Source organism: Sorex fumeus, unplaced genomic scaffold (assembly GCF_029834395.1).
Source record: "Sorex fumeus unplaced genomic scaffold, SorFum_2.1 ptg000098l, whole genome shotgun sequence".
In the NCBI taxonomy this organism is placed as follows: domain Eukaryota; kingdom Metazoa; phylum Chordata; class Mammalia; order Eulipotyphla; family Soricidae; genus Sorex; species Sorex fumeus.
Genome location: NW_026606155.1, coordinates 85,567,273 through 85,584,990, shown reverse-complemented (window position 1 = coordinate 85,584,990; position 17,718 = coordinate 85,567,273). Strand labels below are relative to the sequence as shown.

Genomic DNA, 17,718 nt, shown 5'->3' with positions numbered 1-17,718 from the left:
TGCCAGGAGTAACTCCTGAGAGGAGATCCAGGAGTAAACCCTGATCATAGCCGGGCATGATCCCCAGACTAAACAAATACAAAACCAAAACAATCCAGTAACAAACAAACAAAAACCTTTTTGATTCTGTGCCAAAACTTCAGCATATTTAACGGTAACTTTAGCATGTTTAGGCTACACCTCTCAAAATCATTGTCAGAAAGAATAAAGGCAGAGAAGTGTTTCACATAAGAGGGCCAAGATATGGCTCAGTGGTAGGGCACAAGTGTCACAAGCTTGAAGTCTTAGGTTCTATCCCCTGCAAAGAACAGGGGGAAGGATTAAGGAGTTAGGGAAGTAATGAAGCACCTTTCTTAGACAACAGGTTAAAAACTGGTTATGATCAGATAGCATGCAAAATATTGTGTAATTATTACTGCAGAAAAAAAAGTTTTTCTGACGACAATGTCCTTGTTATAGAAAAACACACTGAAGTATTTGGCATAACAGTCAATAGCTAGTGAATCTGGTATCAAGTATATGAAAGTTTTTCCAACTATTCTTGTAACTTTTTTGTAACTTTGATATTATTTCCAGATAAGCACTTAAAATATTTTTAAAAACTATAACTTAGGGGCTGGGGGGAGATGACCCAAAGGGTGGGAGAACATGCCTTGACTGTAGGAGCCCTGGGTTCAACCCCTAGCACTGTGTGTTCCCAAGTATCCCGATACCAATCCCTGAGGACTGAGCCTGGACTAGCTGGAGCACTGCCAGATAGGGCCTCGAAACAAAACAAAGTTCTAACTGAAATCTGATTCCTGTGTTCAAAAAGTCTGTCAAGAGACAAGATAACATTTATTCCTCCACCGCCTTTATACAGAATGCTAATTCAATGTTTTTCTTTTCTCCAAAGCATTCAATAAGCAGTTCTTCCTGTGGTTTAAAGTCACATGATTCTTATTTCATTAAAGAAAGCTCAGCTCCACATTTAAGAGTGACATAGGGAGAAACTCACTTAGGAGACTCAGCACAAAGCTCTAAAAGTTATATAACTTTGGTTTCTAAATTTTCTTCATCACTAAGGGTAATGATTTTTATCAGTGAATGAACCAAAGAAGCCATTCATAAGTTATCTGGGTTGCTTAAGATGATGAAAGAGAAAACAAGTCACTGAGGAAAAAGTACTTGAGGTTCTATTTAATTTCATGTACTAAGTAAATGTTTTATTTTTCAATACTTGGTACGTTTTCTAAATAAAGTCCTTTGGTAAAAGTGGAAGGATCCTGAAACAAAGGCAGAAGGATCAGCGTGTATCCCTGAACTACAAATGGCCACTTCAATAATATTATCAATGATGAGGCCTCAATTTAAAAATTAATAAAATAGGGTTGGAGAGATAATACAGAAGGTAGGGCGTATGCCTTGTATGTGGCCAACCTGGGTTTGATCCCAACATCCCAAGCACTGCTAGGAGTAATTCCTGACTGCAGAGCCAGGAGTAACCCTTGAGCATTGGTGGGTGTGACCCCAAAAAACCAAAAATTTAATAAAATAACCACAAAGTTTTATTGCATAATTTGTCACATAATATAAGTCCATATTATCACCAAAATGTAGCCCCTCATTTGATAGACATTAGGACACAAACACAATCACTCCTCCTTTCTGTGGCTGATTTTAACTACATGGACACATACTTCAGTTTAATGTCTAACAAGCAAAGTAGTTTTGGTTAAAAAAAGGCAAAGTTTAAATATCAGGTGAACACACGACCTCCCCTGAACTGCTTCAGCGTTAGGAAGTTTCAATAAAGGATCAAGTCGTAGATCCACTATCAATAAGGACCTACACCTGTCCTTTGATACTTTTAAATTCTGTATCACTGTCCTCCCGTTGTTCATCAATTTGCTCAAGCGGGCCCAGTAACGTCTCGACTGGAGACTTTGTTGTTACTGTGTTTGGCATATTGAATACATCACAGGTAGCTTGCCGGGCTCTGCCGTGCAGGAGTGCAGGAGAGATTCTCTCTCTCTCTCTCTCTCTCTCTCTCTCTCTCTCTCTCTCTCTCTCTCTCTCTCTCTCTAGCTTGCCAGGCTCTCCTAGAGGGGCGGAGGAATCGAACTCAGGTCGGCCATGTTGGCTGCATGCAAGGCAAAGATGGCCTATATCCTAGCTCCTTAAACTAGGGGTGGCATGTAACTGAATGTGGTAGTTGTGAAAAACCTGGCAACAGTAAAAGGTTTCTGAATCCAATAAAAATTTATTAAAAATCAAACACATCATGAGGCTAAGGTGTTCCCAGCAGCAAGAGTCTGTGCACTGTGTAATTCAAGAAAAGACTGTGAGTGGAAAATGTTGATGAAACCCAGGTCTATTGGCTGTCTCTAGAAGACACACAGAATAGTGTTAAAAGTATCAAATTTTAAAGGATAAGGCCAGTGAGTAGCTCAATGCTTTGAAGCGGAGGCCAAAGATAGCTTCCCTGAAGTGGACCCTGAACAGACCCTGAGCAGGTCTACTCCTGGGGAAGCTGTCCTCAGCCTCGGCCTTGGCCATCCCGTTCCCCCAAAAAACACCAACAAAATATAAAAAAGCAGTTTTTGTGGATTGAGTTAAATAAATAACTCATTACCATTTGCGTTTTTTTGGGTTTTTTTTTGGGGGGGGGCGTCACACCCGGTGATGCTCAAGGGTTACTCCTGGTTCTGCACTCTGCAATCATTCCTGGAGGTGCTCAGGGGACCATATGGGATGCTGGGAATCGAACCTGGGTCAGCAGCGTGCAAGGCAAATGCCCTACCTGCTGTGCTGTCGCTCCAGCCCCACCATTAACAGTTTTATAGCAGAATGGAAATGATCTGGACAGTTTCTCTGAAATTTACCTTCTGAAATTTGTTCACTGACAAAATCTAACAAAAAGAAATATTCCAAGTGGTCTGAACATTCAAAACGCAGAATTTGCAGATACTCATGTAAAATGCCACCATTATATCTTTTGTTTTGGGGTCACACCCTGTGACGCTCAGGGATAGCTTCTAGTGGTGCCAAGGATCAAAACAGGTTAAGTCACATGTAAGGCAAGCACTTAACTTCAGGACTCTTTCTCCATGCCCTTCCACTATTATATCCCACCCCTCACAGGAGAATCTAGGAACATCATCAATAATATTTTCTCTGCAGATGGGGCCACATCTGCAGGGCTCAATGCTCCCCCAGATTGAACCAAGGTCGGTAGCATACATGGCAAGCACCTTAATCCCAGTGCTAGCCCCACTCATCAACAATTTTTTTGAAGAAAGACATTATCACTGATGGTATACAAGTATGAGCATGGAACCACTTACAATCTGCTAGCAACCTTTGTAGTCAGGAATTCCCCAGTGGTATGCAAGAAACAGGTTTGTTCTGAAACTCATGTGAGGCCTTTAGTAACCTCAGATGCCATCCTTCAACTCCACATAAGGTCCTTCCCTTTTTCTGAGACACAGGCTCACATGACTGCTTATATACCAATTGCCCAGAGTGATGCTCAGCTGACTTAGACATACTGAGGACATTAAAATCTGCTACCAGGGGCTGGAGTGATAGCACAGAGGGTAGGGTGTTTGCCTTGCACGCGGCTGACCCGGGTTTGATTCCCAGCATCCCATAAGGTCCTCTGAGCACTGCCAGGAGTAATTTCCTGAGTGCAGAGCCAGGAGTAACCCCTGGGTGTGATGCAAAATAAATAAAAAATAAAATAAAATCTGCTACCAGGACATACTCATAGGACATATATTCAATGAAAGGAATAGCGTCCAGGAGTGTAGTTCAGTGGTACAGCATTTGTCTTACCTGTATGAGGCCCTGGGTTCAATTTCTGCACAAATACATAAGAAATTTTCCATATTTAAGAATTAGAATATGGAATGATTTTATTTATAATTAAGTGTACTTATAAACAATGAAATGATTTCCACCATCCAAGGCATTTGGTCAGCACCTTAGAATGTTGGTGATTTTGTTGTTTTAGTAACACTTTTATTTCATAAAACATGCTAATGAGTGCTGAATCTATTCTTTGTTAGTTTTATTCTAGGGCCTGTTTAGATGGTTTATTGCCAAGCTGCAACATGACTTTTGGATGAGAATGATGGATGGGCACACACACATTTTCCTTCTCTCACTCTCTAACCCCGCCTTGAAACATCACCAAAATGTGCACAGAGGAATCTATGACATAAATAACCCAGATGGTATGGACAGACTCTTAGACAAAGGATTGTGAGACATTCTGAAGTCAGAAAAGAGATGCGAATGTAAAGACCAGTGTGTCAGAGCCGTGTATGTTAGACTGCAGGGAAGGATGGTCTGGACTCTGCTGCAGCCTGATGAGCCAAGGTCATTCTTCCCCACAGAGTCTCAGCAAGGCATCATGCTCAGCTGCCTGGGAAAGGAAGCAGCATTCAGGAAAGTTAATTTAAAGTTGAAAAGAATGAGCTAACTTCTAGCTTCCCAGAGAATGTACAATCATTTATCTCCAGGGTAAAACCTGAGAATGTTAGGGAAAGAAATCAAATGAGTCAATGACCTCATTTCCTCTATTCCACAGGCTTCAACACTATGCCATCATCAAGTTCTCTGTGAGCACTGAGTTAGTCATAAGGAAGATAGAAGATAACAATATGCTTGTGAGGCCAGAGCAATAGCAGAGTGGGTAGGGCACTACCCCAAGCCCTGCCAGGTGAGCACAGAGCCAGGAGTAAGCCCTAAGAACTGCCAGTTGTGGCCACAAACCACAAACAAAACAAAGGAGCTGTTAGAACAGGGGTCAGAGACCCAGAAAGGTTTTTAAAAATTAAAAACAATTTTGTGTTTAAAAAAAAAATTTGTGTAGGTGGAAAAGCTAGTATAGCAGGTAGTGCACTAGCCCTGGCACACGGCTGATGTGGGTTTGATCCCTGCACACCCATATGGTTCTATGAGCCCTGCCAGGAGTGATCCCTGAGCACAGAGCCAGGAGTAAGACCTGGATTCTTACAATGGGTGTGGCTCCAGAACAAAAAAGATTGTGGAAAGCTAATATTTGATCTCAGTCACCGTATGGTCCCCCAAGCAATGAGCCAGGTATGGTCAAAACAACAAAACATTTTTACACACACACACACACACACACACACACACACACATTCACTTGCAAAGCATGTTCAAAGGACTAAATACTAAATTCAATACTATTTTTTGGAAGGCAAAGGAGAACATGAAACAACCAGAAAAAAAAATGTTGAGTCATGGTGAAAAGTGTAGTAACAACCAATCAATAGAAATCTATTAAGGTCAATAAAGGAAGAGTGGGTGGGGCTGTAACTCAGGGACAGAGCACCTGCATCACCAGAGTGAGGCGTGAAATTTGATCCCTGCCCTCCACCCTCCTTTATCAAGTGCAGTCCTGGCACTGCTGTTGAATCCTTGGTGCCACTGTGTGTGATCTCCAAGTACAGTGAAACTGTGTAAAATCTATTTCTTTCCTTTCTCCCCTGCTCTCCCTTCCTTTTTGTGATGTTGGGGATCAAACCAAGGACCTCATATATGCAAGTCAAGTGCTCTTTCACTGAGCTATATCCCTGGCCTTACAAAAACCCATTTCTAAACAAAAACTTTCCATGATTTATGCTTTATGATCCTACTGGTACTACACAAAAATTCAGATTCTACCTCCTCATTCTGGAAAATCTGGTCCAGGACACAATGACAAAATTAGAGAAGACAAAATGTTTCTCTTAAGAAGAACTTACAAAAGTCAAAAGAAGAAATATTTTGACTTCTTTCTTAAGAAATGGAGTCTGCTTCCAGGTAACAAAATATTACAGGTAACTTGTGATTAGATGAGCTCAGATTGGTTGATGAGAGTCCAGCCTGGAAGGGCTGGAGGGTGCTTGCTGTGCATGTGGCTGACCTGGGTTTGATCCCCGGCATCCCCCCCCCCCCAATATGGTCCCCTGTCCCCATGCACTGCCGGGAGGGATTCCTAAATGCAGAGCCAGGAAGTAACCTCTGAGCACCACTGGGCGTGGCCCAAAAAAGCAAATAAAGCAAAAAAAGAAGAAGAAGAAGGAGAAGGAGAAGGAGGAGGAGAAGAAGAAAGAAAGAAAGAAAAGAAAAGAAAAAAAGAAAAGAGAAGAAAAGAAAAGAAAACAGTACAGCCTGAAACTGAGTTGGGTGGAAAGAGAAAGCACTCTGTGCTCCAGAAAGATTTAAAGTTTATTGGGTAATCTCTAAGGCTGACTGCAGAGAGAAGAGGAGAGAAGAGAGCATTAGTTTAACCATACAGCCAGAGGCTGAAATACCCATAGTCAGGAGACGATGTGCTAACCCTGAGACCTAGGGTCCAGCAGGAAGATTGCATATAATTTGCTATATGCTTACTATGTGGTACAATCAGAAAATTTCTTTTAGTTAGCCCAGGTAGTTTGAGAGCTCCTTTCCCATCTTATTCCAAATGGAGCTCAAGAAATAAGCCTAAGGCTGATACTGCTAATTCATGTTCTATCTCTGGCACTCCTACCTGAGTCCACCAGGGGCTATCCCTGAGCACAGAGCCAGGAGTAAGCCTTGAGCATTGCAGGTGTAGCCCAAAGAATAAAAAAAAATTTTTTTTAAAGAAATAAGCTTAAGGGGCCAGAGTGATAGTACAGTGGGTAAAGCACTTGCGTTGCACTCCACTGACCCAAGTTCAATTCCTGACATCCCATATTATCCAGAGCCCGCGAGGAGCAATCCCTGAGTGCAGAACCAGGAGTAAACTCTGAGCACAGTTGGGTGTGGCCCAAAAACAAGAACAACAACAAAAAGGGGGGCTGGGCAATAGTATGGTGGGAAGGAATTTGCCTTGCATGTTGCCGACTGGGGTTCGATCCCAGATCTCCCATATGGTTCCCCGAGCACCTCTAGGAGTAATTCCTGAGTGCAAAGCCAGAAGTAATGCCTAAGCATCGCTGTGTGTGACCCAAAAGCCAACAAAAAAAAAACAAAAACAAAAAATGAAAAAAAAAACAACAACAACAAAGTAAAATGCATGATTCAAGTATTAAAGCCAAAAGATGTGTGTGGGGGGAACAACAGATTTCTGATCTGGCTCTTTTTCTAGCATTTCATAGTTTCTTCAACAAATTGTTCCAACACAAATGGATATCCACATGCAAAAGAGGAAAACTGGGGGTATGGTGCCACAAGCAGGTCAATCTGTACCTGTGAGGCGAGTGCATCAGCAGCCCGAGGGCACCTTCAGACTTCCAGATACCCCAAAATTTCTGCTGTGCTTTGGCCAGACCCCAAAAACTTGGGGCAAAGTTTACCAAGAAAGTAAACGATCAAAAGTCAGGTATGTGGGAGACACACCCACAAACCACCTCCGGCTCAGCTACATAATTGGAGGCATGGCCTCTCCCATGATCCCAGAGACTCAAACAAATCTCGAAACCCAACAACAGCTTTTGGCAGAAATGCGTCCGGTTCCTGCAGTAGGTTCCAGGCGCTGGGTCAACCCAGGTGGGAATAGGTTTCGTGCCTTGGCCTGTTCCCCCTGGCGGCCTGGTGGCCATAATCCTCCAGAGGCCACTGGACAGTCAGGTTTGGGCCCTCAGTGACAAGACACGAGGGGCCTCACGGGATGGGGGTAGAGCCGGCCTTTCCTCCCCACCACAACTAGATCCCGAGTCGCCCCCCACGATTGGCCTCTATGGGTCCTGACCAAGCTACTTAACAGCCATGATCCCAAAGACTCAGGAACAAATCTTGGAATCCAGTAGCTTTTGACAGAAACGTGCCCGGACCCCGCAGTGGGTTACTGTCACCAGGCCACCCTAAGGGGGAAAGGGTGTTGTCCCTCCGACTTGCTCCCCTTAGGCGGCTCGGTGGCTGCCGTCCTCCAGAGGCTATTGGACAGTCAGGTTTGGGCCTCAGTGACAAGACACATGGGGCCTCACGGATTGGGGGTGGAGCCGGCCCTTTTCTCTCCATCCCAACGAGACCCTGAGTCACCGCCCATAAATGGCCTTTCTGGCTCCTGATCAAGCTGCTTAACAGCCATGATACCAGAGAATCAGGAACAAATCTCAGCACCTAGCAGGTTTTGGCAGAAATCGCTTCAGATTTAACTGTTAAAATTTTGGAATTTCAAAATCGCATGGCCACTACTGCAGCCACGTGACATCATGTTATTCTTAACCAGCAATAGAACACAAATTGTCTACTGTTGCCTTTTCAGCAGATCTGAGTGTTGGGGTAAAATCCCAAATAATAATGGTGGGTCTGGTGTCAAAATATTGAATGTGATCAAAATAGAGAGAGAGTAATGTGGAAATCATCTGCCCCACAAGTAGGGGGAGGGTGTGTGATGGGGGTATACTGGGGTTTTTGATGGTGGAGAATGGGCACTGGTGAAGGTACGGGTGTTTCATTGTATGACCGAGACTTAGACCTGGAAGCTTTCTAACTGCTCTCACAGTGATTCAATAAATAAAATTATAAAAAATTTTAAAAAAAAGGTGGAGTTCATTCCCAATTCAATCAGCTAATCAGTGGCGGAATAAATTGCAGTACTCCTACATATAGTAAAGTAAGTAAAGGCCCTCCCGTTGATCGTCGATTTGCTCGAGCGGGCCCAGTAACGTCTCCATTGGAGACTTTGTTGTTACTGTGTCTGGCATATCGAATACTCTCGGTAGCTTGCCGGGCTCTCCGAGAGGGGCGGAGGAATCGAACTCGGGTCGGTCATATTGGCCGCTTGTAAGGCGAACGCCCTACCCGCTGTGCTATCGCTCCAGCCCTTTACTCCCACATATATAAAAAAAAGATAAAAACTGGACTCTTACCTCAAAACATTTATGTTAAAACAAAAAACAAACCCTTAATATAAACAAAGATCCATATATACAAGCTGAATCCAGCACATTTTTAGAACAAGACTAAATCTTCATTATCTTGGATTTAGCAATAGGCTCTTATATATGGCTACAAAATAAAAGAGTGGTGAACTGGACTTCAATAAATTTTAATTTTTATTATTAATTTTGGGATTGGGCCTCCTCCACCCAGATCCCCCATCTTCCAGTAGCTACAGTTACACCCACCAACTGCCGTGTAACCCCATCCACGGCCTAGATCCAGAGACTATAAAACCAAGCTCCTGGAGGAGAACAACCCAGTCTCCTGCTTCTGCACCTGGCTGTCCTCATCAGGGCCCCTTGGAGGGGGCAGGTTGAGTTTCCCTCTCTGCCACAAGCAGAGCCCCAGCAGACAAAGACCTCCAGGACCCAGCCACAACCATGCTGAGAGCACTCTCCACATGCTCAGATGAGCCTCACGCATGAAGGAACCGCAGAGGAACCCTGGTGTGTGGGACCTGGAGCTGAGATCTCCAAGCCTGCTCGGATCGGCACTGGGCCTCCTCCACCCAGATCCCCCATCTTCCAGTAGCTAGGCAGTTACACCCACCAACTTCCGTGTAACCCCATCAACGGCCAAGATTCAGAAACTATAAAACCAAGCTCCTGGAAGACCTCTTATTGTCTAGTTTTCGCTCTCAGAGAACCCAGCAGGCTACCGAGAGTATCCTGCCCGCATATATGCCTGACTAGGAACACCTGTAAAGGTGATTAGAGGCTGCCCCAAAAGCCTCCATCCCTCCCGGAGAGCCCGGCAAGCTACCAAGAGTATCCGCCCACACAGCAGAGCCTGGCAAGCTACCCGTGGCGTAACTGATATGCCAAAAACAGTAAAAATGATGGTCCTCATTCCCCTGACCTTGAAAGAGCCCCCAATATGCCACTGGGCTACACTAGCACGTGACAGGGATGATGGAGACATTACTGGTGCCTGCTCGAGTAAATTGATGAACAACAGGGTGATAGTGATAGTGATTATTAATTTGGAGAGGCATCAGCCTGTAGTGCAAAGGGTCTACTCCTAGCTCTGTGATGGATGGGGGCTTGTTCCTGGAAGTAGATTGGGGACCATGCAGTGACTGGGATGGAACCTGGGTTTCCTATAGGCAAGATGTGCAAGCCAGTCCTTTGAGCTATGTCTCTGGACCTTCACCAAAATTTTTAACTTCTGGATCAGAGAGAGAGTACAAGGGTTAAGACATTTGCCTTCCATGCATCCAACCCTGGTTTTATCACTGACCTGGTTCTTTTTCCAGTGTCACATGGTCCTCAGAGCAAACTCCCTCCCTCCCCCAGTGCTCAGCGAGGCCTAGTACCTGAGCACCACAGGTTGTGATTCCTCCTCCCCCGAAAGGCAGATTTTATGTACTGTGTATTCTGCCTCAATCAAAAGAAGAAACACTTGGTGTAGTCTCTGCCCCTGGGATGAAGTCCACAGCCACATACTATTATGCAGGATGACCTTAGTCTATCCCTCTTATCAGTAATAGCAGAATTTTTTTTTTTTGCTTTTTTTGGGGGGGGGTCACACCTGGCAATGCACAGGGGTTACTCCTGGCTCTGCACTTAGAAATTATCCCTGGTGGTGCTCAGGGGACCATATGGGATGCTGGGAATCACACCCGGGTCGGCTGCGTGCAAGGCAAATGCCCTACCCGCCGTGCTATCGCTCCAGCCCCAAGTAATAGCAGAATTTTGACCCAAACAAAGATTGCCTTATGGATTTACCAATAGTCTCTAACTCTTCTGCTTAAAGATTCTATACAGAGGGTCAGCAACTTCCTCCTTCCCTCTTTTGTCACATTATACATGTGCCAGAAGTCTTCTGCAGAAGTCCTCAGCTGTTTCCTGCTAATCACTGTAAAGGCAAACAGCATCATTCTATGACAGCTAATCGAAGCTGAGGAACCACAGTAATGAAAGTTGGCTACTGAGATTGAGGTTGAGAAGCAGTGGTAAGAAGACACTTTACAATGATAAGACATTTATAAATATGAAACAATAATGGCATTACATGATTTTAAATTCATATTCTTAGACCAAAGTTTGTCCATCTTTGTTATGATTAACCTTCAGGTCTGAACAATTGTGTGAGAAAGTGTGTGTTGCATGAGGGGGTGGGAGGGAATCATTATACTGTAGCGTGTTTAGCAGCATTTCTGGGCTGTACCCACTAGAAATGAGCAGCATTCTCTAAGAACAACAATCGAAACTATCTTCAGATGTTTATCTCATCCAAAGCAAAGAGGCCCTCAGTTAGGGACCACAGACTAAAACAAACACTATATATCTTTTTTTAACATTAGTCTACATAGTGATATACCCTGCTGGGTGCAGATATCAGAAGTCACATCTCTACCAATCCTGGATTATGATGGATAAATTTCATTAAAGCTAATGGGCGGAAGGCTTTGCACACAGAAGGCCTGACTTGACCCTTGGTGCCACATGGTCACCAGAGCATGGGAGCTACACCTGAGCACAGTCAGGAACAGACCTGAACACTGCTGGGTGTAGCACAAAACACATACTTACACCAAAACACAGAGGCTGAAATATTTAGGAAAAATATATGGGGCAACTCAAGTAGAGAGAGTGAACACTGTTAAAAGTACGTTCCAAGAACTAGAACAAAGGCCCCCAACCTAAAAGAGAATCAGAATAAAGCAGCACAGGCCTAATGGCAGCTGTAATACCATGATTATGCTTATTTCATTTCCTTTTGGATCAATGACGCTCAAAAGCCAGTGAGTTATCCCTGCTTGTCACAGGCTGGAAGCTTACCACATGTACCCTTATTCAGAAATAAAGGAAACGCCTACCTGAGAGTCCCGTTCTCTCCTTTGTCCAGACTGGTGAAGCGGCTGTAGAGGCGGGTGATCTGACTGTGGGAAACTGAAGAACACAAAGTTAGTCTCTGTGGGAGAAGCTGCCTTCCAGTCAATGAACCCACGTGTGGACTTTCAGAAGCCAGCTGGGGGACTAGATCGATGGTGTAGCAGGTAGGGAGCTTGCCTTGCATGCAGGTGACCCAGGCTTAATACCATAATGTCTTACTGAGTCCCAACAGGAATGATCCCTGAGTACAGAGCCAGAAGTAAGCCCTGAGCATGCTGGTGTGGCACAAAGACCAAACCAAACCAAACAAACCCAAACAAACAAACCAAAAAATAATTCACCCCAAAAATAAGCCAACTGCCTTTATGGTCTCAGCCTACTAGCAAATGCTTCAAAGAGTAAAATGCGGAGATGTCTCAATTCTTTTTTTTTTTTAACAAGTCTTTTTTTTTTTTTTTTTTTTTGCTTTTTGGGTCATACCCAGCAATGCTCAGGGGGTTACTCCTCAAAAGTAAACACAATCACATACAATCAGTCAAAAATGACTTTCAGGAATAAAATCTAGGTTTAATTAAGATTTAGAACATGTTAAAATGTCAGGTTTTTAAGATCTAACCAAAAAAAAGTCAAATTTAGTTTAAAAGGAGATTGTGAAACTCTCACTTTCCAGAACTCTGCTTCAGAGGCTATGAAAATACACACTGATGAAAAACACACCAACTGCCAAGGACATGGTCTGTCTGTCTGTCTGTCTGTCTGTCGCCTATCTCTTTCTCCATTTGATGTTTCAGGCAGGCAATGCTGGTTAGGTAATTTATGATGAACTGAAGACTGGGGCATATCAGACATTCACAATTTGAGTGACAGAGTTCCCTTCCAGCTAAGCTTGGCCTGGCTTGGGCTAGCAGTGCTTAGGGGCCACCAGGACCACACCTGGTGTATGGCACAACTGTGTGGACCACCAGGGCTAGACTGGGGTTCTGGTGACAAGGCATGAGCTGCCACGGACTGAATTTAGGGCCTTGTGTGCTCTATCTTTCTAGACCCCCAATATTATGGCTTTTTAAAATAATTGTTTATTTTGTAGTTTTGGATCAATTCCTGCTGTGCTCAGGACTTACATCTGGTTCTGTGCTCAGGGATTACTCCTGGAAGTGCTCAGGGAACTATATGTGGTGCTGGGGATTGAACCTGGATCAGCTTTGTAGAAGGCCAGAATCTTACTCACCTTACTCACTGTACCTACCATCTCTGGCCCCTCAACATTCTGCTTTGTTTTTTTAAAAGTCTGACTTCTGTACCAACCACCGTGGCCTCACTTTATCTCACTTCTGGACAGAAGATCAGCACAGTTGTCTATAACTACATGAGCTCCACAAGCTTCCCCAAACTGGAGCGAGCAAACGAGACCACCTATGAAATTGTCATGTTACTGTTGGATGGCACCTACAAAATTTTGCTCTTTCTGTATTGTTATGTATAGCCTATTAAAATAAGGTAATAACTGTAGGGACAAACTAAAACTTTTAAATTACAAAAAAAATAATAATTTCACCCAGAGAAATAGTTTAACCTCCTAGCTGGCTGGAGATAGGAGAGGGGGAAAATGAGAATTGTCAAAGGAGAAAAGACCACAGCTGAAAAGGGTGTGGCCAGAGTGGACTTTGTCCCAAGCTGTACCTCTGGGCCTTCCCAGGTGGCCAAAGGAATTCTAACAGTTGTCTTCCTCCCCTCAGCTCTCCCGTTGTTCATCGATTTGCTCGAGCGGGCCCAGTAACGTCTCCATTGGAGACTTTGTTGTTACTGTGTTTGGCATATCGAATACGTCACGGGGAGCTTGCCAGGCTCTGCCATGCGGGCGAGATACTCTCGGCAGCTTGCTGGGCTCTCGGAAAGGGGCGGAGGAATCGAACTCGGGTCGGCCATGTTGGCTGCGTGCAGGGCAAACGCCCTACCGCTGTGCTATCGCTCCAGCCCCTCAGCTATGAAACAAAAATCAACGTGTAGTCACAGGAACAATGGGACATGATGGGGGGCCAGAGCAATTGTACAGCGGGTAGGGCACCTGCCTTGCAGGTGGCTGACCTGGGTTCGATCCCTAGCATCGCATACTGTCCCCTGAGCCCCACCAGGAGTGATCCCTGAGTGCAGACCCAGGAGTAAGCCCTGAGCTCTAATGGGTGCAGTCCCAAATCCAAAACCAAAACACGGAACAAAATGATCAGGGGTGGCTGCAGGTGCAGCAGGAAGGAGTGGCTAGAGCTGGGCCAAGGAGACACACCAGGTGCTGCTGCTGATCTTCGGAACCAGGGTGGGAAGCTGCACTATGTACCACTGGAAGGCGTGCAGAAAGCAGGGAAGGGGAGAGAAGGATCTACCGCCAGGGAAGAGCCACCAGGAGCCAAGTCCCAAGAAAAACTGTGGCCCTTTCCTCAGCTGGGGCAAAGGTACACTGTGTGAGGGTTCAGGCTGGCCTGATCTGCTTCCATTCACAGCTCCACAGCTTACTAGGACACGTGAATGAATGGGACTGAGGTGAAACAAGAGTCCAAGAGGAAAGTGCTAGGTCAAGTGTAAGCACTACGGGTTGGGTTAGCTATTATCGTTGTTATCCTTACAATGAGAGCCTGAAGGCAGATTTTTATGTGGCACTGATTAATGTCCACCCCTCTCTAGCCTCTGCTAGTCACAACCAGCATTTCTTCAGGAATCTGCATAGTTTGTCCTGACTCTGGCCTTGGATCCCAAAGTCTACTTGAGAACTAGAGTTCTTTTTGGTTTAACGAAAAATAGATCAGTTAAAGAATGACTTATGTTTCCCAAAACATTTTTAAAAACAAAAATTAGTCACAATCTCAACAGTTTTCAATCCTTCACATACCACCTATTTTAGAGAAATCACTTGTATACATAGTTATAATAGTTTACGTTTCTCCCTCCCACTTTCTTTTTTGCTTGCTTGCTTGTTTTGGGGCCACGCCCAGTTGTGCTTAGGACTTATTCCTGGATGTGTGCTTAGTTCCTGGAGTCTGGACATGGTACAGGAGATAGAAACTAAGGTCAGTTCCATGCAAGGTAAGTACCTTAACCCCTATACTATCTCTGGCCCTCAAACTGTATTATTTGTTTTTTTTAAAACATAATTTTACCTACTTATCATTACATTTTTTTGCTTTTTTTTTGGGGGGGTCATACTCAGTGGTGCTCAGAACTTACTTCTAGCTCTGTGCTCAGGGATCACTCCTGGTGGGACTCAGGATACCATATGTGGTGAACCCGGATCACCACGCTCAAGGCAAGGACCCTACCCACTATACTATCCCTTTGGCCCTCAAGTTGTATTTTTCTTTTCTTTTATTCTTTGAGAGAATAATCTATGCACATGGTAAAACTGCTAAGAGACAAAAGAACACACAATGAAATGTGACCTTAGCAACCAAGTTCCTCAGTCTCTCTTGCCAGAGGCAATACTATTAACAGTCCTTGTAAATGCCTCTAGAAATTTCTTGGGTCTTTATAAGTAAGTATAGCAATACAGACAATTTCAAAACTGGACGGAATGTTATCATCGAATCCAAACCCTTCAACTAACAAATGAGTCACTGAACAGCTTCCTAATCTTTATCATGGATCTGGAAGAACTGGACCCTGAAACCTTCCAGTTTGCCCTTTAAAATCGCCCTAGCGCTGGGGAGATGGCTTGATAGGCTGCAATGCATGCAGGAGCCCCAGGTCTGACCCCTAGAACACTTGATGGGAGAACTACTTTTTACTCCTCTCCCCTAGATAAAAAACTAATTCTCCAAGTACAGATGAGGTATTACTCAACTGTACTTTGGTGTACGTGTGTGTATGGGGGAACCAAATTATGACTGCTTGAATTCATAATTTACCAGTATGTTAGAAATCAAATATGTATTTGCTGGTGGTGAGATTGCTGTGTACACCAAGACAAAAAAAAGTCAACATCATTATAAAACACTACCTTAACTATAATAAAGAAATTTTGGGGGGCTGGAGTGATAGCACAGCAGGCAGGGCGTTTGCCTTGCATGCGGCCAACTGAGGTTTGATTCCCAGCATCCCATATGGTCCCCCGAGCACTGCCAGGAGTAATTCCTAAATGCATGAGCCAGGAGTAACCCCTGTACACTGGTGGGTGTGACCAAAAAAAGCAAAAAAAAAAAAAAAAGAAAAAAAAAGAAAAAAGAAAATTTTTAACCGAGTATATAAATAAGTAGACATGCAAATACAAAACAGGTGTCAGGGGCAGTGGACTATATCAACTTAATACAACTCAATATGGTCACATATCATTATCTCTTAATTTTTGCATCTGTTACAGGGACACTTACAAAGAGTTCTGTCGGTAGTAGATAGGTGAGTACAAAGAAAGGAAGCTTTAATTTAGGTGCAAAATCCAGATGACAGGGAATAAAAAATAAATTCCAAAGTATACAGCTCAAAAAAATTTCAAGGAGCGGAAATTCATCAGAACTCTCATGAAGGCAGGGCAAGTTTCCAGAAAACTCTTCTCACTGGAAGGTACGTGTTAGAAGGACAAATTTCCCAAACCACCACCTCTCTTGGTAACCAGAAGGAAGTCTCAACAAGGAACAATTATTCTTAGAAGAGGAGTGCATTTTATGACTTAAATGAAAAAAGCTCTACTTTATTCTCACTGATGGTCAAAGAATTATTATTACTGTGTTGTTGTTGTTGCTATTATTGGTTTCTGGGCCACACCTGGCAGTGTTTAGGACTTACTCCTGGCTCTGTGCTGAGGCATCATTCCTGGAAGGGCAGGAACATATGTGATGCCAGGAACTGAATTGGGTCAGCAGCGTGCAAGGAAAGTGGCCTACCTGCTGTACTATTCTTGGTAACCAGTCCTGCTCCCTAACTGGCAAATTTTTATTATAGGGTGAATAGTGGGTAATATTTTAATTACTACTTCTGCAAATCATTCGTGGTAGGACTGTGGTTAGACAAATGCAAAAGCATTTAGGGGTTAAGATGTCTCAAATCTGCAACTTTCAAAAGGTTCCTCAAAAAATAAGATGGGGCTTAGGGAGATAGCTCAAGGGCAACCGCATGTGATGTGCATGAGGGAGGCCCAGGTTTTTTTCCTGGCACCTCATGGTTCTCCAAGCCCTTATGGGAATGACCCCTGAGCGCCATGCTGAGAGTAACTCCTTGGCACTGCTAGGTGTGCCCTCCCTAAAAACAAATATGTTGATCTAAAGCAAATATATCTAAACTTATTCACAACTGCTGAATTAAGATGAAAGGTCTACAGATACTCATTATACTACTTTAAATTTTCTGCCATCTAAAAATTTTATTATTATGCCAGAGATCACCTAGAGCATCAACAACGAAAGCATATGTTCTACCACTGTGTTAAATCTTTAGTCTAATTTTGCTGTATATTCTAATATTTTTCTTTAAAATGTTAGGAGGGGAAAGGGGAAAACACAGAGCTTTTTTTTTTTTTTGCTTTTGGGATCACACCCAGCAATGCTCAAGGGGTTACTCCTGGCTCTGCACTCAGGAATTAGTCCTGGCAGTGCTTGGGGGACCATATGTGATGCTGGGGATTGAACCCAGGTTGGCCGCGTGCAAGGCAAACGCCCTCCCTGCTGTGCTATCGCTCCAGCACAGAGCTTTTTAAATCACTTAGCCCCCAAATAGCTGGAAGTGTTGATTGTATGGGCACTTAGATTTTATTTTTTACTTTATTTTTTTAAATTTTGGGGTCACACTAGGCGATGCACAGGGATCGCCTGGTTCTGCATTCAGGAATTACTCCTAGTGGTGCTTGGGGGGGCTATATGGAATGCTGAAGATCAAACCTGGGTCTGCTGCGTACAAGCAACTACTCCCTGTACTATCTCTCCAGCCCCTGGTATTTGGATGTTAATAGGAGCTAGAAGTAGCCAGGTCCTTCACGGTAGACTCTTCATGCATGGCA

General features: G+C 44.0%; 1 protein-coding gene across 1 annotated transcript in view; it reads right to left on the bottom strand.

Moving 5' to 3' along the window:
* The window catches only part of CHP1 (calcineurin like EF-hand protein 1), a 47,731-nt gene that overhangs the window by 25,251 nt on the left and 4,762 nt on the right, over window positions 1-17,718 (bottom strand). The window contains exon 2 of the mRNA XM_056133551.1: window positions 11,729-11,801. Coding sequence (XP_055989526.1) covers window positions 11,729-11,801 — 73 coding nt within the window. The remainder of the gene's footprint in view (window positions 1-11,728; window positions 11,802-17,718) is intronic.